Here is a 23,785-nt window from a genome sequence, read left to right on the forward strand (position 1 = left end):
TTTTGGTTTCAGAAAGTTTGGGTTAACATTTTTGGTGTACATCCTCATGTCGGTACTTATTGGCATTTTACATCATTAAATGGCTAGAATGTGTCTCGTAATGATAAAGTGGCTTAGTTTTGATGTCATCTAACGATGTGTAAACATGATTGAGGAATATATCAGTGTAAATATTTGATGAGAACTTGGGGTAACATTTCTGATGAACATTTTGCTTACGAGGCGTTTATCTCTATTTTCATCATTGTGGGGTAAAAATTCAATAGTGAATAATAAATATGTAAACATTTCTTGTTACATTTCAACTAGAACGCTGATTTGATGTAAATTAAAGCAATGGGAGTTATTTTGGTTTCATAAAGTTTGGGTTAACATTTTTGGTGTACATCCTCATGTCGGTATTTATTGGCATTTTACATCATTAAATGGCTAGAATGTGTCTCGTAATGATAAAGTGGCTTAGTTTTGATGTCATCTAACGATGTGTAAACATGATTGAGGAATATATCAGCGTAAATATTTGATGAGAACTTGGGGTAACATTTCTGATGAACATTTTGCTTACGAGGTATTTATCTCTATTTTCATCATTGTGGGGTAAAAATTCAATAGTGAATAATAAATACGTAAACATTTCTTGTTACATTTCAACTAGAACGCTGATTTGATGTAAATTAAAGCAATGGCAGTTATTTTGGTTTCATAAAGTTTGGGTTAACATTTTTGGTGTACATCCTCATGTCGGTACTTATCGGCATTTTACATCATTAAATGGCTAGAATGTGTCTCGTAATGATAAAGTGGCTTAGTTTTGATGTCATCTAACGATGTGTAAACATGATTGAGGAATATATCAGTGTAAATATTTGATGAGAACTTAGGGTAACATTTCTGATGAACATTTTGCTTACGAGGCATTTATCTCTATTTTCATCATTGTGGGGTAAAAATTCAATAGTGAATAATAAATATGTAAACATTTCTTGTTACATTTCAACTAGAATGCTAATTTGATGTAAATTAAAGCAATGGGAGTTATTTTGGTTTCATAAAGTTTGGGTTAACATTTTTGGTGTACATCCTCATGTCGGTATTTATTGGCATTTTACATCATTAAATGGCTAGAATGTGTCTCGTAATGATAAAGTGGCTTAGTTTTGATGTCATCTAACGATGTGTAAACATGATTGAGGAATATATCAGTGTAAATATTTGATGAGAACTTGGGGTAACATTTCTGATGAACATTTTGCTTACGAGGCATTTATCTCTATTTTCATCATTGTGGGGTAAAAATTCAATAGTGAATAATAAATAGGCAAAATTTTTTTGTTATATTAACTTAAGGGGACTGCCATCAATCATTCGGGCCAGGTGATGGACTTATGTTTTTGCTGACAAAGGAATTTTTAGTTAAAAAGAAAAATAGCTGTTTTTCTTTTGGCATTGAATTGAGGCAAGAATACTTTCACAGAATAATTTTCATTTCAAAAAATTATTTTCAGAGACACTTTCCAAAAATACATAGACTATTTTCAGAAAAAAATCTGTATGTACCTTAAATATGTACATGAAAGTAACACTCAACAGCTATCCATTTTGGTATTGTTGATAAGACTGCTGTTGATATCACCTTTGCCGATTTATCTGGATTTTACTACCTTTAGTCTGGTTCCTACCCTTGTAAATTATTGGTGTGAATTTACATGACAGTGAGAAAAATGTATCATTTGCCAATATTGTGCAGATTTCACGGAACACACAAGCCCTTCCACCGCGACAAGGTAGTAGTCCTTGGAAAGGGACATGCAAACTGCTTATCTACATATTTACAATATAGGTGTTACTATCACGTAAAAAATAATGTAACTGAAGATAAATAAATTCCTTGCACATTCTCTTAACATGCTGAGCCTTCAAGACTTAGGAAAATAGAAAGATATGTACATATGTTATTTATCAAGGATATTAAGAGCCAGTTGTTATTGAATGATTATAGACATGCTGCATATGATTAGAAATGGCTATGCAACTCAGCTTGACGTATTCATTTCTTAGCTTGCTGTTTACAAAACGACTGGACAAAAATTTGCTCTCTAAGCAAGCTGTAATGTACATGACATCAAATTTCAGGACAAAAAATATTTCACAGTTTTATAGAAAGCACCTTAGCACTTCCTTATAGATAAAGCTAAATAAAAGTCATGACCTTGTGGAAGACTCAAGGTGTTATGTATGGCAATGACTAGAATAATCAAATAAAAATATGCTATCTTGGCATACCTTCCAATACAAAAAATAAAATATGACTAGCACATAAAATGATACAAATGCTATAATTCTGAACTAGGAAGTATGCTCTATCAAATTTGAAAAGATAGTAGGAAGAAGTAAGTAGAAGATGCATGTGATGCAAGTCATCTCAAGATCTGAAAAAATGTCATGCAAAATATTTAAGGCACACAGGAAAATGAAATAGGAAAGAAGAATGAAAAGGTGCAGCTATTGAAGACACAAACATTGCTTTAACCTCTGGCAATTGGGTAGCCTGCAAGCATGGTTTTCAGTGGCTTCTCCCAGTGATTGTGTTGAACATTAACTTCCTGTAGGCAACTGGATCGACTGGTTGTCCTTTCAGATCTTGCTCAGCAAACCTTGATATGTAAACCCCACAGTTAAGGCCATCAATTTGCAACAGATGCTTTGGGTGAAATGTCTTCCAGTCTGCAATCTCACCACTACATTTATGACCAAGGAATATAACCCACTGAGCAATACCGTATTTATACATAGGCTTAATGCTATCACTGGAAGGGTCATAAAAATCAATTTCTTTTTCATTAAGCCTAACTACTAGGAGAAGCCAATGTGAATTCAATGGATTAAATGGAATAATTAGCTTAGTTACATCTTTGAAGGTGATTTTCTGAAAAAGGGATAATACCTTCTCTAATTTCATATTGCTAACTACAAACTGCCGTATCTATAATTCTAGCAGTAGATATAGATGAGCTTACAATTGTTAGAAAAACTGCGATTACAGTATCGTACAGCCAGCCTCTTTGAAAATCTGGTGATACACACTAGGCTAATTGCTCAACTTCTAAATGACTTATAAAACAATCAAGTGATTTAGATGCACAGAATTGACTGTATATTGGCCACTCCTGCAAACAGTTTTCAGAAGATTACTGTTCGAAGAAATTCGATCTGTGAAAGAGCAACACTCATTATTCATTAATGAATCTTTAATGGACTCTAGTTGATCTCGGCTAGGCCTCTGGAAGTAGTGCTTGGTGGGTTTGCGATCCTTTGAGGTTTGGTGCAACCTGTACTGAGTTGCTTATAGATTAGAGGTAGGGGGTACTCTTGCATGCTGCAGTTTAGGAGGTTCTGTGGTATGCTCAATTGCATCGAATTTCTCGAGCAGTAATTTTAAAGTGTTAAGAACATGGAGAAGGAGAGGCTGTGACTTTTTTTGATTGATGAATGATTTTATTTGCTTCAAACTCTTTTCTATAGAATGGAGTAACTGTTCTTTAGATTAATCATTATTGGAAAATGATGATGAGCAAAGGTCCAATTTTGCTGTACTTTCAACTTCAAAGGCAGGGGCTGATGAAGTATGATGATTTCGAACTTGAAAAGAGTGAACTTTATGAACGTGCTTCCATATTGAATGTTTGTCACTGTATGAGCAAATATACATGTGTGAACAAAGACCCGCACAAGATAACCTACAGCATTTTACGAAGCACAACTCTGGAAGGCTACAATCACCATTGGCCAACTTGACAAAGTACAAAGACGAAGGATCAGACTGGGCTCTGACATTCCAACACTAGCCTTTAGTCACTACCATTACATTTTCATCAAGGATTTTGATGCCTTTGTAATGGTGTAAACAATTTACGCTTGCAAATCCAAGAGGTGGCTATTCAATAATCCTATTGTACTTTAGAGACAGGTACGCTGTTTTTGCATTCTGAAAATAATTGTTACAAAATCATCTAATATCCTGTTAACTTTCCAGTGAAGGTAATGGGTTTTCAGAGTGTTGTGAAATGTTTTCACAAACATATTGGTATTAGTGTTGGCATGCGGAAAATTTCTAAAGCACATAGCCCATTTATTACACTTACTTGATAACTTTAACTTCAACTTACTCAATTGATCATAGGAAGTCATCAGTATGAGCTTTTTTTACCATTTTACTAAATTTTCTATGCATAGAAAAATAAGTTTTTCTATAAATTCCTTGTATGGAATACAATTGTGGTTGGAGAACTGTGGTATGTAACAGTAGACTCTCGTTAATACGAACAACGTTATTACGAAGTTCTCGCTTTTACGAAGCAAATCGTTGGTCCCGACGAAAAGCTATCCAAGCTATAGGAAAAGAAACGTTATTAAAAATTTTCGTTTTTACGAAATTACGAACCTCCGTCCCGGTTCTGGTAGTTACAAAATGAACTTTATTACGAAGTTCCACGCATAAGCTATGGCATTTAGATGGATATTCACTACGCTTAGTTTTAATTATCACGCCACGTTTAAGTTGTCCTCATGTACTGTGACCGAGAGCGTCATTTATGGTTATTTCTTCACCATTCGCGCAGCGTCATATAACGAACTTCATTCCTTGGGAATCACGGTGACAGACTCACAGCTCGTAAATTTGATGTACAGTTAGTTCTCTTCCTTCGCACATTCGATTTACGAACTTGCAGAGATGACACCATTAAAAAATTTCGAATTTGGTGCCTTTTGATTTAGCCGTTGCTAAGCCGTGCGGCGTAGAGGAAATCGTACTCTGGGCATAATCTGAACAAAGTATCATTCATTCCGGTGTGAAGTTAGGAACTTTTCAACGTTTCGCCCGTTGTTCCTTGCCGCGGAGAGCGATTTTTTCGGCTGCGTTGCACGCCCAGCTAGATCAATTCGTCACAATCGTGAGTTAGCGCAGTGTTGCATTCTGCATCATAACCGTACTCCTCGATGCCTTGCATGCAGGACGACCGGTCCGATGACGGCAGAATAGGAGGTGCGGATAACTCTTCGCCAGCACGGATTGCAGGCAATCGCTGTCCCCCAAACGCACCTCACACATGCCTAGTCATACAACGTTGTCAAATGCATACAGAGCAGCGAAATAAGCCTGATCAACTAAAACATGCCCTTTCTTCGAATCCCCAAAACAAGTGGTTCTTCCACTGGGTCCTTCACGCTCGTCGTCCTTTCCGTCTCCATTCTTCACGGAGGCCCTTATAGGCGTTTCACTTTCTCACCTGGCAACGCTGCCCCGACGTAGACTATCCTGCATGTCATCGGACAACTCTCGGCGGCCGGACCGTAGGTTTATCAACTTAGGAACAAGGTCTTGGAACGCATCTAGTTCGTAAATCGGACTTACTGTACTCGGGAGGATATCAACCCTCGATAACGTCATGCCGCATGCCGAAACTGAAACGATTTTTCCTGTTTATATTTATTTCCGCGTAATTTAATCGCATTTATCACGTACGGTTTTTTCGACGATTCCCAAGAGAAACGTTCATACGAACTTCGTTATTACATACCTCCGGGCTATCGGTCCGATGAACTTCGTAATAACGAGAGTCTACTGTAACTGAATTTTTCCTTCTTCTAGGAAATTATATTGGTAGGTATCTGTTCTTGTTTATTTAGATCAGTAGAACACCAAGAAGTTAGGTGTTTGGGCTTCATGTTCACGTGGAAAGGTACATGATAGAGTAAATGTATTTCAGGGCTTCAGTTCTTCCTATGCATATGACATTAGCAGAGCTCTCTGGTGTTCTTTCCATTTAGGTCAGACTTGGACCATTACTAATATCTCGAAACATTGCTTAAGAAACAATTCTACTTTAACATGCTATAAACAGTAAACCACCTCTTTCATAATAAATTAATCCATATTTAAATCTTTGCGACCCATTGTATTTAAATGAGTACCACTTGCTAGTTTAGTCAGTACATGAGAATTATTAGCCCATGCATAAAAAGAAAATGACTTCATATACAGTACACTCCCGATTATCCGGGCTAATGATGGGGAGAGACGGCACGAATAATCGTAAAACACGGATAACCTAAACTTTTACGTAAATGTCTGGTAATGTTCATAATTTACGTAAAAAACAATATAATATTATTTATGCAGGTATTCTGTTATTTAAGAGTGCTTCCCGGACTCAATGAGAGCTTTCTTCGCCAGTTCTCGATCTTTTTAGCGGCGATAAGATTGTTGTGCTTGTATTATTAATGCTCTGTATAAGGCCTGGTTTCGAAAACCACACATCCGTGGCTGTGTGATCACGGATGCAGTAAAGTGGTTTGAAAGAATGCTTCAAAACCACTACTCGACGTCGGAAATTACTTTCAGGCACCGCGCCATTTATGTTAGTTGCGTCTCGCACAAGTTGCCCAGATTGCAGCTGCTGCGGGGCGTGTATCCCAAGGTCGGTAAAGGAGTATCCGTGATCACGGAGCGCGGTCGTGCATTGCGAGGCTTGGAAAATAGGAACACGGTGATCCCGTCAATGCAGCTAGCGCGCGATCGCTTCAGTTTTACGTAGGGGATTGTAACGGAAATAATAAGCCTGGTGTATCCTCGCATTAATGCAGTAATTCCGATGATTTTGCGTCCGATTGTATTTTTAAAAAAATATATAGCAGAAAAAAAAGAGCAAGAGTGACAATCATGCACGGATAATCCACAACCCAAATAAACCGTAGCCGGATAATCGGGAGTGTGCTGTACTAACAGTACAAATAAAGGTTTGCCCAGAAAAAGACTGGAACTCTTAAAAGCACATGGAAACACAGTATAATTCTATCAATGATGTCAGTGTATGAGGAAAATATTTGCCATTAAGCCTGTGGTATTTATCACACTGTTGTATGACTTTTAAAACTGATTTTATTGGTTTGAATTATTATTTCAAGTTATATTTACTGGTCCGACAATAAGATTTTATGAAACCAAAATCGCTATATGATGCTATGAATAGTTTTTATGCAGTACTTAAGATGCTGTTTGCATTTTCACTCCTGTAAATTTCTTTAGTAAGAGTAATTATCCTAAATGATTCTTCCCTGCTCTCAAAATTTGGATCACTCAAAATAAAATTTACCATTTAACCTTTAAAAAATGGTGATCGGACTGAGTACATGAAATTCAATCACCTCATCAAGAGATGTTAATAGGTGATCATTAGACCATTAGGTAATTCTTTTGGCCTCATGTTACCAGGGGTGTAGCTAGGACAGGCGCAGCAAGGAGGGATTTTGGGGATAAACCCCTCCCCCAGATTTCAGAGAAATTTTTAAATTTAATCCATTTTACTTAATTGCATTAATATTACTAATAGAATAGTGTAAGGATTAATAAAAATATCCATCCGAAAGTGGTAAAACTCGCCATTTATCTGAAAAATTTTCTAGGGGAGGGCCCCCGCACCTCCCTCTTATCCTAGTGGGCATAGGCGGATCCAGGGGGGGGGCACGGGGGCACGTGCCCCCCCCAGACCCTTAAAAATATGCTAGATTTTTAATACGGTCCTATTATCATTTCGTTTGTTTTGTATGACGAGGTATCCTTGTGCCCCCCCCTGACCAAAATCCTGGATACGGCCTTGCTTGTGCCCCTCCCAGAAAGAAATCCTGGATCCGCCCCTGCTAGTGGGTATTCCATACCCTCAGATCCCCCAGTGTTAGTTGCGCCTAAAACCTCCCCTTGCCTAATTCCTAGCTGCGCACCTGAGCTAGAATGGTGTTGGGGGTACAGTGGTGGAATCCTCTGGGGAAAATGTGAACATTTTTATCTGTAAAATTGACATGTTACGCTATTTTGCTTCACAAAAATAATAGTCAATATTAGTTTTGCTTCCTAGTATCGGTGGAATAGAATTAATTTGTTTTATAGGTTAATATTTTTCTGCTAAAACTAATGCTTTTGGGGGAGAGAGGGCAAGAGCTTCCTGGCTATGCCACTGCATGTAACTCATGAGAAAAGTAGTATTATTCCTTCAAGAATGCAGTTGAATTTGTGTCCCCACTTCTTAACAAAACATTTAAAATAGCTCTCCATATTATCTTTAACAAGTCTCTAGATGCTGGCATAATTCCTAGCTCCTCCAAAAAAGCAATTGTGATACCTGTGTGTAAAAACGTTAACACTATTAAAAAAATAAAAAAGTGGAAAGTCACTGCACAATCAGACTTATGTACAAAGGCACAGTCAAAATTGTGTCCTGTAAAGCAGTGAATTCCTAGGACGCATTCGATAATGCATGACAAAATAGCCCCTCTTCTAATCCCAAGCTCACATTCTCGCAATTTTATGCCGTATTGAAAATTAATGCAGTTCTAACCTGCGCAATTACATGCCCCATGTAAAGCAGCCTTTAGTGATTATAGACCATTATTCAGTCAGTTTTTGCCAAAGTGTTTGAAAACCTGATTACTGATTAAGGGCAAGGATTTAGGTGCGTTACTTCAACTACTAGGTACAAACCTTTTGCTTTTTCAGCTATTAGTAGCTACAGATCCTACTGATCATTTTCAGGTACAGTGTATTGTGATTTTTCCAAATGCATTCAATTAAGTTTATCATTTTTCTATCAGCAGCAAAACTGAAAGCCAATGGAATATGTGGTCCCATGCTATAAGTCAAAGAGAGGACTAGCAAATAAAATCCAGAATGCAGAACCATCACAATTTTATGCAACATCTGCTTTTCCACAGGGCTCCCACCTGGGACCACTTCCTTTATTACTGTTTGTGAATGATAATTATCATGGATTTTCCCTAGAGTCCATTAATGGAGAATGGTCTTTAAATCTGAGAAAGCACTCAATCTCCGCTGTTGACTTTAAAATCTTCTATTCCATTGATTCACATACTGCAGTGTCAGCAGTAATACTACATGATGTCATTGACCTTCAGCAACGGTTAGCTTCTCTTTCTGCTTTGTAGTACAAGAATAATTTATTGCAGATAAGCATCATTAAAGGTAGTGTACTTACCTTTTGTAAATGGAAACCCTTTTTTTTAATATACTAATTATCTGAAAACATATTACATAGGTTCCACTAAATATAGGACCAATGTGTACTGTTGGACTACAAACTAAAATTAGATACAGATATTGATTCAACCGTAAGCAAATAAATATTCGAGTCCCTTGGTTTCACATGAAAGCATTGTAAAGATTACAACAAAAATGCTCAGTTACCCTTTCCTGAATGTCAACATAGACAGATCTGCAAACTGAATACTTTACATTGGTATGAGGTCCTTGATATCTCAAATGTGTAGCCAATATTGAAAAGGTACTGAACAATTTTTAAAACAGTTGCATTAGTATAAATGATAAACAGAAAGAAAGAATTATTTACTGGTTCAGATTTATTATCATAAATATTACAAAGATGAAAATAAAGATAAATGCCTCGTGAGCAAAATGTTCATCAGGGATGTTACCCCAAGTTCACATGAAATATTTAAACTGATATATTTCTCAAACATGTTTACACATAGTCAAATAATATAAAAACCATACCACTTTATGATTTTGAGACATAATCTAGTCACGAAATAATGTAAAAAGTCAATAATTACCGACATGAAGATGTTCACCAAAAATGTTAACCCAAACGTTCTGAAACCAAAATACCTCCCAGTGCTTAGGTTTGCATCAAACAAGCGTTCTACTTGCGATATAACAAGAAATGTTAACCTGCTTATTATTGAAAATTGAATTTTTTCCCTACAATGTTGAAAATCTAGATGACTGCCTTGTAAGGTTGGTTCAACAGAAATGTTACCCCAAGTTCACATAAAATATTTACACTGACATATTCCTCAAACATGTTTACACATAGTTAGGTAATATAAAAAACAAACCACTGTATGATTTAGAGACACATTCTATTCACGAAATAATGTAAAAGGTCAAAAATACCGGCATGAAGATGTTCATCAAAAATGTTAACCTAAACTTTCTGAAACCAAAATAACTCCCATTGCTTTAATTGCATCAAATAAGCGTTCTAGTTGTATAATAACACGATATGTTTACCTATTTATTATTCACTATTGAATTTTTACTCCACAACGATGAAATTAAGGATAAATGCCGCATGAAAAAATTGTTCATCAGAAATGTTACCCCAAGTTCACATCGAATATTTACACTGAGAAGTTGCTCAAATATGTTTGCCCATAGTTAGATGACATCAAAACCAAACCACGTTATCATTTTCGTACATATTCTAGTCATTAAATGATGTCAAATGCCAATAAATACCGACATGAGGATGTACACCAAAAATGTTAACCCAAACTTTATGAAACCAAAATAACTGCCATTGCTTTAATTTACATCAAATCAGCGTTCTAGTTGAAATGTAACAAGAAATGTTTACGTATTTATTATTCACTATTGAATTTTTACCCCACAATGATGAAAATAGAGATAAATGCCTCGTAAGCAAAATGTTCATCAGAAATGTTACCCCAAGTTCTCATCAAATATTTATGCTGATATATTCCTCAATCATGTTTACACATCGTTAGATGACATCAAAACTAAGCCACTTTATCATTACGAGACACATTCTAGCCATTTAATGATGTAAAATGCCAATAAATACCGACATGAGGATGTACACCAAAAATGTTAACCCAAACTTTATGAAACCAAAATAACTGCCATTGCTTTAATTTACATCAAATCAGCGTTCTAGTTGAAATGTAACAAGAAATGTTTACGTATTTATTATTCACTATTGAATTTTTACCCCACAATGATGAAAATAGAGATAAATGCCTCGTAAGCAAAATGTTCATCAGAAATGTTACCCCAAGTTCTCATCAAATATTTACGCTGATATATTCCTCAATCATGTTTACACATCGTTAGATGACATCAAAACTAAGCCACTTTATCATTACGAGACACATTCTAGCCATTTAATGATGTAAAATGCCAATAAATACCGACATGAGGATGTACACCAAAAATGTTAACCCAAACTTTCTGAAACCAAAATAACTCCCATTGCTTTAATTTGCATCAAATAAGCGTTCTAGTTGTATAATAACACGATATGTTCACCTATTTATTATTCACTATTGAATTTTTACTCCACAACGATGAAAATAAGGATAAATGCCGCACAAGAAAATTGTTCATCGGAAATGTTACCCCAAGTACACATCGAATATTTACACTGATACATTACTCAAACATGATTGCCAATAGTTAGATGACATGAAAACAAAACGACTTAATGATTTAGAGACACATTCTATTCACGAAATAATTTAAAAGGTAAAAAAGCTTTTATTTGCATCAAATAAGCGTTCTAGGTGCATAATAACACGACATGTTTACCTACTTATTATTCACTATTGAATTTTTACTCCACAACGATGAAATTAAGGATAAATGCTGCATGAGAAAATTGTTCATCAGAAATGTTACCCCAAGTTCACATCGAATATTTACACTGATATATTCCTCAAACATGATTGCCCATAGATATATGACATCAAAACAAAACCACGTTATCATTTTCGTACATATTCTAGTCATTAAATGATGTCAAATGCCAATAAATACCGACATGAGGATGTACACCAAAAATGTTAACCCAAACTTTCTTACCGCTTGTAGTTACTCATTTGTTTTTTGATTCCAAATATCAGCATAGGGGCGGTGTCTCCGATGTACGTGAAAAATGTATACCATACCTCCGTTCTCAAAAATTCGTATACCAAGCCTCCGTTCGGAACGATTCTTTTTCCGCAGGACCGCATCTTCCGTATCCCTATGTTTTCATTGCGCTCAAAGACATGTGATTGTTTTATTTGAAATTTGCTGCCGATGAAAATATTAGGAAATGTGTGTTTTTCTGATCTCAAGGGCTTTTGTGGTCTCTTCCTGGGTTCAAATGAAAGAATAGTTTATATTTAATTTTAATTACAAGAAGATAAGTTCTTCACATCCCAGAATATTTCGAGCAAGTGAAAATTAGGCAAGTGTGCTTTAAATTGCTTGTTGTGGAGAGTTTTATCTTGATTATTTTCTTCGTCGCTAATTAGTGGTGATGATAGCATACCATTGATTTATACAAACTCTTGCTGAGAGGAACTTATGTGATATCTGTAAGGTTTTTGATTTATTCTTAACTAGTCATTGCGATGAAAAGTGTAACAATGAAGAGCCCAAATTCCACAAAAAATAAGTTGAAAGGTTCCTATCAAATTGACGGAACTGAGCCAGATAACGAACATGCTGGAGGGCTGCTCGTCTCTGTTAGTAAGAAGAAGAAGAAAAGTGCCAAAGATAGCGAAGTAAAGAGTCCACCAGTAAATAGCTGTGAAGATTCTGAAAACGCACCCAAAAAGAATGTGCATCCCAAAAAAGACAAAAAGAAAGTAAATCCATACACAGTTTTTGTAGGAAACATATCGTTCAAGTAAGTGGTTTACCATGTTATTTATCAATCCTGTATGAAAGTACATGTGTGAGACGAGGTTATAACGCCGTTTGGCAACATTCAGATTGAAACTGTTGTTTCTAACCCATATCAATTTCCTCTATTATTTTAAGGGCAACCAAGGAAGAGGTTAAAGACCATTTCCAAAAGATTGGAGACGTCGTAGAAGTTCGAATGCCAACCCAAAAAGGGACGGATAAAGTCAAAGGCTTTGCATATGTTGAAGTGAAGGATAGAATCTCTTATGAGGTGGGTCGGAGTAAACCGTTTGATATGTATTTCATTGCTAATCATTCATACACTCTCTTCGTCCCACATTTTACCTTGTCAAAATGTTTTCTGTATTTCCATCTGATTTTATATCACATTTAGTCTCTCTTCTCTTGTTTGTAATAGGGTCATTCCACGTCAAATCACCCAGAAATTTTCAAAATGACACCCACCGACTCGGATTTTGATGAAATTTTTGTCACTAGCTACTATCACCTATCTAATGACCCATGTAAAATATTTCCTCTCTCACTCTCATAGTTTGCAAGATATGAGGAGTCAAAGTTTGAGATGTTTGCTCAGAAGTGGCACTAGTGGGAGTCAAATTCCAGAGTGCAGGGCACAGGGTAAAAATTCATAACTCAGAAACCACATAATATATTTGAATGAAATTTTGACCCCTTGTCTATCCAAGTACATAGCTTCCATAGTAATGTCTTTTATTCCCCTTGCATTGTTATGTTGACCAAAATGATGTCAACAGTTGTTAATTAACCGATTTTTTTAACTCAAAAACATTACTTCATATTTTCAGAATTATCACCAAAAGGCAGAGCAGTTAACTCATCCAATTTTTTTTTAATTGAAGGTTAATATGTGCTCCAATATACTGTGAAATAAAAATGGTGGTGTTTTGACTGCCACTATGAGTATTTCAGGTTTTACTTTTTTTTCTGCCCCTGTGAGAGGGATTTTGGACACGTACTGTAAGATAATAAGTATAAGTGTATCGATACCTTCATGAGGATATATTTGAAATATTGGTCAGTAAATCTAAGACCAAACATGTAGTCTAGTGAATGTGGCTCTTGTTCATACAATTTTTTTTAATAGCAATACTTTGCTTGTGGCAGCTGAGGGTAAAAAAATCCAAATGGTTCAGAAATGTGAAATGATGCTTTTTTCCTGGAATTTACCCATTTTTCAAGTGTTTAGTTTATGGAAAAATTGGTATCAAAATACATTAGGCTCTTACTGTGCATTAGAGGATAAATGGAAATACTAATTAAAATAAAATTATTTAAATAATACACTTCAATGTGTTTAAGGCATCTCCCGAACATCTCTGGAGGCTCTCTCGGGCAACTAAATGCTTTACAATACCACCAATTCCATCACATGGGGATATTCCATGGCTTGTAGCAAAGAATGTCCATGATGCCATTAAGGAGAAATCCTGGTAATGCTTGCAAAGATTGAGAAATATTTTGCAGTTCTTGTACCGTCCTGCACAACCATCACTAAAGTAACTCAATTTTTTGACTAAAGTAAAGTTTTCCTTAACAAAGCAAAATATTATTCTTTGGGTTTCATAAACAAAAGCTACATCATGCTCCAAATCATCTGACAAGATGTATAAACTGGAAATAATAAGCTGTTTAGTCAGGTGATCTAGAGTATAAATCACAACAGGGTGTACCGTACAACTATCACTTGTCCAGTGATTCCCTTGTGCCTCATCCTGGATAACATATGAGTAGTTCTCACTGAAGTCTAAGAGAACAGCTGCTTCATGGGGTCCAAGATTTTCTTTCATTTTCTTAAGGTAGTTTGCCTGTACCTTTGTAATAAATGAATGGGGCACCACACTCTTTCAATTTAAGTTGATAGGTACTCATCAAATGTCACCGTGAAGTTCACCAGTTGATATCTGTCACTGGAAACCCACTGACTGTATGAAACTTCATCTCCGGGGTCACATTCTTCAAACTTTTTCAGCAGTAAGCTTTTCAATTTTTCACGTGAAGGACACTTAGAGCAATGTTGCAGTATACAGTCCCTATTATTTCTAGAGCACATGAAATAACCAATTAGGTCCTGGCTTGTTTCCTCTATATTACAGGCACTAAGCAGTAGGTTGACATTTTAATGAATTGTGCAAAAAAACACTGAATGCGTTCCAGGACATCCTGCTACCACAAACCATTTTGGACCTAGGTTGCAGAATTTAGAAAAGCCAATTTTAATTCTGGGGAAGTCAAATTTAAAAGTGGAATACAATTCCTTCAAGTTAGCAAGTAATAATCTCTTCTGAACATGTAAATTTTTGGAGATATATGGATTACTTATGGAATCTTTCTTTCCAGGCATCATTCTGGAGTACTCATCACTTTCATAGAAAGTCCTAACTAATTGTAATGTTTTATTTTTGCCTTCCCTTTTCTCAATTCAGGTGCAGCTAATTTTCCATTGTCTCTGAAAAGTTCTCTTGCTTGGCGGGCAGTGTACTCACTCACATGAAACTCTTCCATTACTTTCTTCCTGCTCCATAAAGTTGGTACCAATGATAACAGATGTACCTTTCCTTGATGGGTGCTTGATGTGTCAACTTTTTGTTTGATTAACCCGTCAGCGTCCAAAGTTTTTTTTAAATTCACACATATTTCACTTTTAAAAAATATGATACATATGAACTTCACACAAAGAACACAATTCAAACTGACTGAATAATGGAGGAAACCTTCTACTAAGTATGTGCACCGACGTGTATGCTAAAATTCACATATTAAATACATTGCCGAAGCATTGGCTCAGCACTGCACTGGGTGCCCTATGGCACCCGTGGGCGTTGACGGGTTAAGTCTATGAGCACATCTATATCATGAACTTTCTGAAGTAGTTCTTTTGGCAGTTTTGGGTCATCCTTTTCTGGAGATAATTCTTTATCAAGAACTCTTTTAACTTTCCTTGTAAAATTACTGCATGCTGACTCTACTTTCCTTTTAGCGTAGGTTGACCTTCTGTGAGATGATATGCCATGAAATTTTAAAGGTGACTCCTCCATATCTTGCAGCGTTCTGTTAAGTAGCTCAGTTGATTTTTCTTGGGATACTGTTGTTTCAAAATTCAAAATACTATCATTGCTGTCACTATCTACTGCTTCAACATCAGAAAGCTCATTTCAAAACCTGGAGTGTTTCTGTACTTCCTCCCTACATGGCTGGCATACTTTCATTCCTGGCACTAATTTCCGAAGAGTTGGGATTTTACAGGCCTTTTCTGCAAATTCAAGACTTACATTTCTCAGTGATTTTGATATTTTCTTCTTGTGGCTCTTAAAAGGATCAAGACAATATATTTGGTAGGTTTCATACTTTTTCAAATATGTAGTATATTCTGTGATGTTCGCAGACATTGGATAGGACTTCCCCAGGTACACCACTTCTGAGAGATAACAGCTGTTTTTCAAGCATACTCATGATCTCAATTTTGTTCAGTTGCACCACTGGTGTGTAGCTTTTTTTGAGGCAATCAGATGCAGTTACTTTTCCAATGCTGCACAGTTCAACAATTTGCTCATTTTGAAACATAGTGGAGACACTAACCTTTTTTAATGTCGAAGTTCACAACGAGCAGCTTTGCCTAACTCACAGCACACACAATTAATGTACAGGTAAAAATACACTGATCGTACACCCAGAATAAACTTGGACACACATGGAGCATCTTTACACAAGAAAACTTGGCAGAAGACTAAAAGTGGTACCCTAGAATCTATTTTGATTTATCATGCCCTCACTGTGATACATTGTAACACTTTATTCTTCCTAGAGGTTGCACTTAATTCTCTTATTCCTTGGGGAGATGGAATAACACTGAAAAGTGAGGCTGAAAAGGTGGGATTGTATTACCTTCTCAAGTTTGTCATGTAATACAATCATATGTGAGGCAGGGGAGAAAACAATGTGGTACACAATGTCAGCATCATCTCTCCCAGTGAAATAGAAATTTAATAATCCAGTTGCCATCAAGGAATGTGGATATTGGTGACAACCTGCCGCATATCTATAAGTAATACCATTTGCTCTGCCAGCTCTTCAATCTCTAAGGGTTTGGAAGACCGTACTTCTTCTGTGAATGTGAGGCTAACTTTGTACAACTCCAGTTCAGCGGGACTCATTTAATCACTTTTTCACCGATCTTAACACACTTGTACATTGCATGTGCTTATGATGACCACTGGTTTTTTGGATTAGTGATTTCTAAACACGAGGAAGAACATGATGTGAAAGTAAAATTTATGCACCCATATCGAAAATCCCCATGTGATGAATTTGGTGGTACTGTAAAGTGTTTAGTTTGCCCGAGAGAGCCTCCAGAGATGTTCGGGAGATGCCTTAAACACATTGAAGTGTATTATTTAAATAATTTTATTTTAATTAGTATTTCCATTTATCCTCTAATGCACAGTAAGAGCCTAATGTATTTTGATACCAATTTTTCCATAAACTAAACACTTGAAAAATGGGTAAATTCCAGGAAAAAAGCATCATTTCACATTTCTGAACCATTTGGATTTTTTTACCCTCAGCTGCCACAAGCAAAGTATTGCTATTAAAAAAAATTGTATGAACAAGAGCCACATTCACTAGACTACATGTTTGGTCTTAGATTTACTGACCAATATTTCAAATATATCCTCATGAAGGTATCGATACACTTATACTTATTATCTTACAGTACGTGTCCAAAATCCCTCTCACAGGGGCAGAAAAAAAAGTAAAACCTGAAATACTCATAGTGGCAGTCAAAACACCACCATTTTTATTTCACAGTATATTGGAGCACATATTAACCTTCAATTAAAAAAAAATTGGATGAGTTAACTGCTCTGCCTTTTGGTGATAATTCTGAAAATATGAAGTAATGTTTTTGAGTTAAAAAAATCGGTTAATTAACAACTGTTGACATCATTTTGGTCAACATAACAATGCAAGGGGAATAAAAGACATTACTATGGAAGCTATGTACTTGGATAGACAAGGGGTCAAAATTTCATTCAAATATATTATGTGGTTTCTGAGTTATGAATTTTTACCCTGTGCCCTGCACTCTGGAATTTGACTCCCACTAGTGCCACTTCTGAGCAAACATCTCAAACTTTGACTCCTCATATCTTGCAAACTATGAGAGTGAGAGAGGAAATATTTTACATGGGTCATTAGATAGGTGATAGTAGCTAGTGACAAAAATTTCATTAGAATCCGAGTCGGTGGGTGCCATGCCTGGGTGAACTGACATGGAATGACCCAATACCCTTGCTATGAATATATGTAGCCTAAAAATTATAGGGGTCTTAGTCTTGTAAACACCTTATGGTACTCTACCTAGAAATTATTTTAATAATATGAGTTAAACTGAAGCATCCATCTCAAGGAGAGCAGCCTTTAAAAAACCTTTTTACAAACCTTCTTACAAAATTGGGATTGATGCAAAGCTCAATTTGTATTTCACAGGGGAGGCAGTTTTCTTCTTATTCTTAAGATGTATTGGTTCTGGTATTTCAGAAATACCTACTCTTAACACCTTGCCCTTAGTTGGAGAGGTTAAACAGTCTTTCCACGTTTTCTCATCTCTCCCTCACCAGCTAGTTTCCCTGGCAAATGGTAGCCCTTGGGAATTGTGTGCAATACCATCTCTGAATCACCGAGTCATATATTTTTTTCCTTATGTTCTCTCAAAATGCTACTTATCTTCCTTCTCCAACTTACCTCTGGCGCTACAGATCTTCTTTCCATTATCATCCCATCTCATAAAGTGTTACGTTCATATGGTTGCAGTGTCTTCATTTCAGTGATTCTGTGAAGGTTCCTCTTGCTAATGGTCTCTGCTTGTTTTCATTTCATAGGTCATAATGGGTCTGATGCATGTGCTTTATATTTTAACCCATTTCTCCCCACCGTAGCCATATGGCTACACCCTACCATTCTGAGTATATGAGGCTCTTGATGAAAAAATACTCTCTATTTTAGTTTTAAAGAATACCGGGACTAGCCACGGTGATAACTTTTACGGGAGTCACCCGCAATGCACAATCGTGCGAAAGATCCACAGAGAAAAAATCTCTGGCTGTGGCGCTGTGCGCATGATTTGGACTGCTTGTGGCATCATATGCTCAGCAGTCCAACAGCATCTTGTCCGGTAGTGTCCGAAAATATCCACAGGGATGAATGACGCCTCGATAGCTTAACTGGCTAAAGCACTCGACTGGAAATCGGGGGATCCGGGTTCGAATCCGGGTCAAAACGAATGATTTTTTCTCTGTGGATCTTTCGCACTCTCTATTTTGTTTTCAAATTGCTACAAATTTGCTGCTAAATGTTTTGTTGACCTTATCCATCTATTATTTATTTTTGAAACTGGTATACATTATCTCACTTGCTAAAAGATACAGGTGCAAATCGGAATTTGAGGCATTTTTGTGGGTGGAAATGGGTTAACCTCCATTCCGCAAGCATGTTTTCATTATTCCAGGTCTATTATGTATCTAGAGAAAGCTACTGCTCTGTTTGTTCTCCTTTTTACATTGTAACATTTATCACTTCTGCCTCATACGTCAATGCCCAAATATTTAAATTCCATAAATAATTTTTTTGGCCTGCCATCAATGAACGGTTTTCATACGGAAGAATAAATGATTTTGATAATACTTATTTATTTGTTTTTATTATGTATTTGATAATGACTCACTCAAGCAATTGAATTGATTGATTTTATTTAATGGTAAAAGTATCCCTTTACCAAAAAATTACATGGTTTGACAGAAAAAAAACTTGAGAAAATGGTTGCTAGTTGTGAAAAAAAACAATATACAAACGTTAATATACAGCTAAGAGAATTATGGCACAAGTTTTGCTTACTCTTTCAGTAATCATAGAAAAATTAACAATTTACCTTATGTGGGGCATAAAGATGTGCATTGAAAATGTCCATTTCGTATTGTACAGGTCCCATCACACAATCCCTCGCGATTTACTGGATTTCCCCTGGGATTTCTTATAGGATTAATGATCCGGATTCCCATATGCAACTGAGTTTGTTAGTCAACCGGCTCGACTTAAAGTGACCGGGCTGTCGAATGATGGATGATGCCCCTGGAATCAGACTTTTAATTAAATCAAAAGGGCATAGATTAAGCCACCTACCATAGCCAGCTAGCTAGCTGGGAGTCTGTTGCTGGTCACTGTTGGGAATTGCCTCTTTTCCCACTAACTAATGCTGCGATTTGGTCTCTACCACTGAAGTGTGTTAGTTTGTCATGGCCATTGAAGCATTTTGTATTTTTTCATATTCTAGGCTGTAGAGATAAAGTTCCCCGTTTATTCTTTTTGACATTCTAAACTAAGTTGATTAAATAATTAAGTTTTAGCTAAAATATTATCAAGTTTATTCTTATTTGTTTTCATTAGAGGGCACTTGCAAAGATATGGAAGCATTATAGATGCTCTAATACCAGCCCAAAATACATAATGGATGGATAAAGTCAATAGTTTTTCACCATCACTTCATACCTGATAATGCTGGCTGTATGCCTGGGAAAACTGTTTTCTCTTGAAAACAACCAATGCGGAAGAAACTTGAAAACTGTGAAGACTCATTATGAACGTCAAGTTTTAAGTAGTGCTCTTATTCTTAATGATGAGTATATTCTTAGACTGATTTTAACTAATTGATGTCATTCGTTACTTATTTTCTTTCAGAAAGCTCTGGCACTACACCATAGCCATTTGCATGGTCGAAAAATCAATGTGGAGTACACTACTCAAGGAAAGAAAGGGGGACCCAAGGAGGAGAAGATAAAGCAGAAAAACCTGAAGCTCAGGGCACTTTCCAAAGTTGGCATAATATTCCCACGTAAAGCTCTGAAGACAAAAACGAAGACTGAGGCAAAATCTGCCTGGGAGATGGATGATGAGGAGGAAAAGAGTAAGTATTTGTAAACATCTACGTTTCCTAAGCCAGTGTTCATACAGTTCAGGGAAATATGATTCAACAAATTAGATTCTGGTCAGGAAAAAACTCTGAAGGCACAGTAAATAGATAAAAATTGTTCTTCAATGGTGGGGAATTGCTGAGTTTAAGTGGCGAGATAGGCATTGTGTCTTGTTTTGTTTTCATTCAGAAAAAGAGAGAAAAGAAGGTTAAGATGAGGTCATTGGTGCCAAATTTGGCTGACCTGAAGGCTTAGAGGGCTAAGTTTACATCTGAAAAGGCTGAAGAAATACGTACTTTAAATAAATGATCAGATTGCTGCAATGAAGGGAAGCTTAGGGCCATATTCTCAGTCGACCCTGGATATGTCGTCAGCCCCTACTTAAACCGATCTTGCCCTACATATGCCACATCTAGCCATACATATGGCCGTTTTTGGAACTAAACGGGCCCAATTTGATGTAGGGTACCTGAACCAACCCCACACCTTACAAAAACATGGTGACCAAAATTTGTCTGCTGATTACTTCGATTAAAGAATTTACGTTACAATGCATATTAAGGGAGACGAGCTCACAAAAACCATTTTAAAATGTACAGAAACACAGCAGAAAGGTAATAATTCTAACTTATTATACCCGTCAAGTGAAATAAATAATAAAATTGGCTGAAGAATAATAAGTACAATATAGTGCTATACATTACTTAGTTTCTGCGAATATATATTAATATTTTTCACGTTTGGCACTTGGTACACTTTTAAGAAAGATATACTTAGTTTACGTATAACCATAGAAAGCGTATTTTCATGCCACTATTTGCCTATGTACGGTAAAAGCGAATGACGAACCTTGATGATGCAACGCAAGTTCCCATGTCAATTATCATATTTGCCCCGTACTTATCACTATCTTGAACAGACTGCTTTTGAAGTACTTTAAAGACAATATGGTTCTACTTTTGGCTCTATATGAGAGTATTTTTAGCAATAATTAACATCGAAAATGAAAAGGAGACTTTGTTGATTTCCACTGATTTATTTCGCCCATACGACATGTTTCGAACCATAGAAATCATTATCAAGTACTATGAAGTCTCCTTTTCATTTTCGAGTGTTAACTTCCTCATAGTTTAGCCTAATACCATTGAACGAGATAATTAACGTACCGACACGACCTGGTGGATGACACCGATTGTTTATTTACCTTGAGTCGTTGCCCTACCAATATGCCTGAAAATTCTTTTCTTAGTTTCATATTTAGGTCCCATTATGCCACTAGAGTGGAAAATTGGTGCTGTGCCATCATCTACATCATTTCAGAGAACTTGACGACAGAATCACCCCCACCGCTCATGTAGGGTCGACTGAGAAATGCACGTAGGGGCCTCTTGTTATGTAGGGATGGATATGTAGGGTCGACTAAGAATACGGGCCTTTGGGTAATGAAAGTGATGGCAGCAGCTTATTATGTGTGGAACTCCATTATAGATGGAAGTAAGAAAACTTCAAATGCTCTTCAAAAAATAAATCTTTATTGGAGTCTACATGTTTCACTGTCCTGTAACAAGTCATGCTGCAGTGTAGTGAAACATGTAGAGTCCAATAAAGTTTCATTTTCTTGTTGGTAGAACTTGTAAAGTTTTTGTACTTCCTGCTAAGCTTTGGGTAAGGATCGTAGTTTAATAATATGTGTGATTTTTAATAATCTCAGATCCTTAAGAAAAGGCTGCTTTGTTTTACATTTTTTTGGAATTTCGACTGGAATCTGTTATTCTCTTAGAATAAATTAATTCTAATTCACAATGTAAGTTGCTGCATTTTTCTACAAAATCCCTTGATTTAGTGATTTCCCATTGATAAAATGTATGAAATTGGCCTAATAATAAAAAAAAATGGAAAGTTAGTATAAACATTGAAAGTGTTTGGTGTAGGAGAAGGTACAGGCACCAGGCTTATGGGTAGAATAACCAAAGGGGGTGTTTTTGAATCATTGAGATTTAGTCTAATATGTAACTAAAGAATCACTCAATAATATAGTAATGTGCACTTGGCATTATTCAATAATACAATCTATATTGAGTTATTTGAACTTAGACCCTCATTTTCAAAAGCAAGATATAAGGAGGAGCAAAGCAGTGCCTTTTGATATGAAGCCTGACATTTTACAATACATGAAATTCCCATCAGAAGTTAAAGTAGTCATTATTATTTTTTGATGTAGCAATTAAGTGTAGTTAAGAATAAGAAGTTCCTTCAGCAGCTTTGGATTGTAGATTTTGATTATATGTTATAACAAATGTATGCAAACTTTTGTTCTTAACTATAAAATCACTTATTTGTGTGCACTATCATTTGTTATATGAATGATTTGTTAATTGAAGGACGAAGTGGAAAGGGGTCTCAATGCCAGACTGTCTAGACTCTATTATGAGCTATATATAATATGTAAGCATACCACCATAGTTGGAAGCAGGACAAAAACTTGTATTTTTTACAATTGTCAAAACTCCCTGAAAATTGTGTATTTTCTCATATAATGACAGAAACATTGTAAAATTGATTCCCTCGGATATTAACTTGTTTGCCCTTTTTTGGCACTTGGTTCATTAAGCATATGAAACATAAAAAGTCGGACAATTTGCTACATTTAGATAATACCCTGCGAGCCACCTCTTGGCTGTTTGGGAGGGAGTGACGAATCACCAGTATGCAATAGGATCACCACGTGGTCATAAAAATGGAGGCATTATTACAAGAGCAATATGTGCACATACATGCCTCTGTTGTGAGCTCCCAGAAGCATGTATCTCTTTGTGCAACCCGGGACTACAATACAATTACACTCTCATCAAAAGGACTTGCTAGTGATTAGTAATTAATGTAGTACATATATCCATACATGGATAGAACAATGCAAAGTAGTCACCTCATAGAAACACCGGTCAAAAAATGCTGAAAAATGATAAGATGAAGGGAAGGTGAGAATGCAGTAAAAACAGAATATACATTAATGGAAAAATAAAAACATTCAATGAGTCATTCTAGCAAGTGGCATCTTTATTTTAATTAATCAAGAAACCTTTGCTATTCTGGTATTAAAAGTAGGGTATAACTTTTAAATATCTCTGTATTTCCCTTAATTGAAAAAGCCAGCCAGGCCCTCACATACAAATAAAAAAGCTGTACGCGTAGGTTGAAATCTGGATGCCTGGTCACCCTACTTCGGGGTGTCACCATCATCATCATGACCAATATGTATTTGGCTTTTTACCCT

At 36.2% G+C, this 23,785-nt stretch overlaps 1 protein-coding gene across 1 annotated transcript in view; it reads left to right on the forward strand.

Moving 5' to 3' along the window:
• The first annotated feature begins 11,920 nt into the window (after positions 1–11,920).
• Positions 11,921–23,785, forward strand: part of LOC124169061 (nuclear localization sequence-binding protein-like) — a 28,646-nt gene continuing 16,781 nt past the window's right edge. Inside the window, exons 1-3 of the mRNA XM_046547535.1 lie at positions 11,921–12,506; positions 12,641–12,776; positions 20,279–20,504. Of these exons, the coding sequence (XP_046403491.1) occupies positions 12,229–12,506; positions 12,641–12,776; positions 20,279–20,504 (640 nt within the window). The 5' untranslated portion in view covers positions 11,921–12,228. The remainder of the gene's footprint in view (positions 12,507–12,640; positions 12,777–20,278; positions 20,505–23,785) is intronic.

Source organism: Ischnura elegans, chromosome 12 (genome assembly GCF_921293095.1).
Source record: "Ischnura elegans chromosome 12, ioIscEleg1.1, whole genome shotgun sequence".
NCBI classification, from domain to species: domain Eukaryota; kingdom Metazoa; phylum Arthropoda; class Insecta; order Odonata; family Coenagrionidae; genus Ischnura; species Ischnura elegans.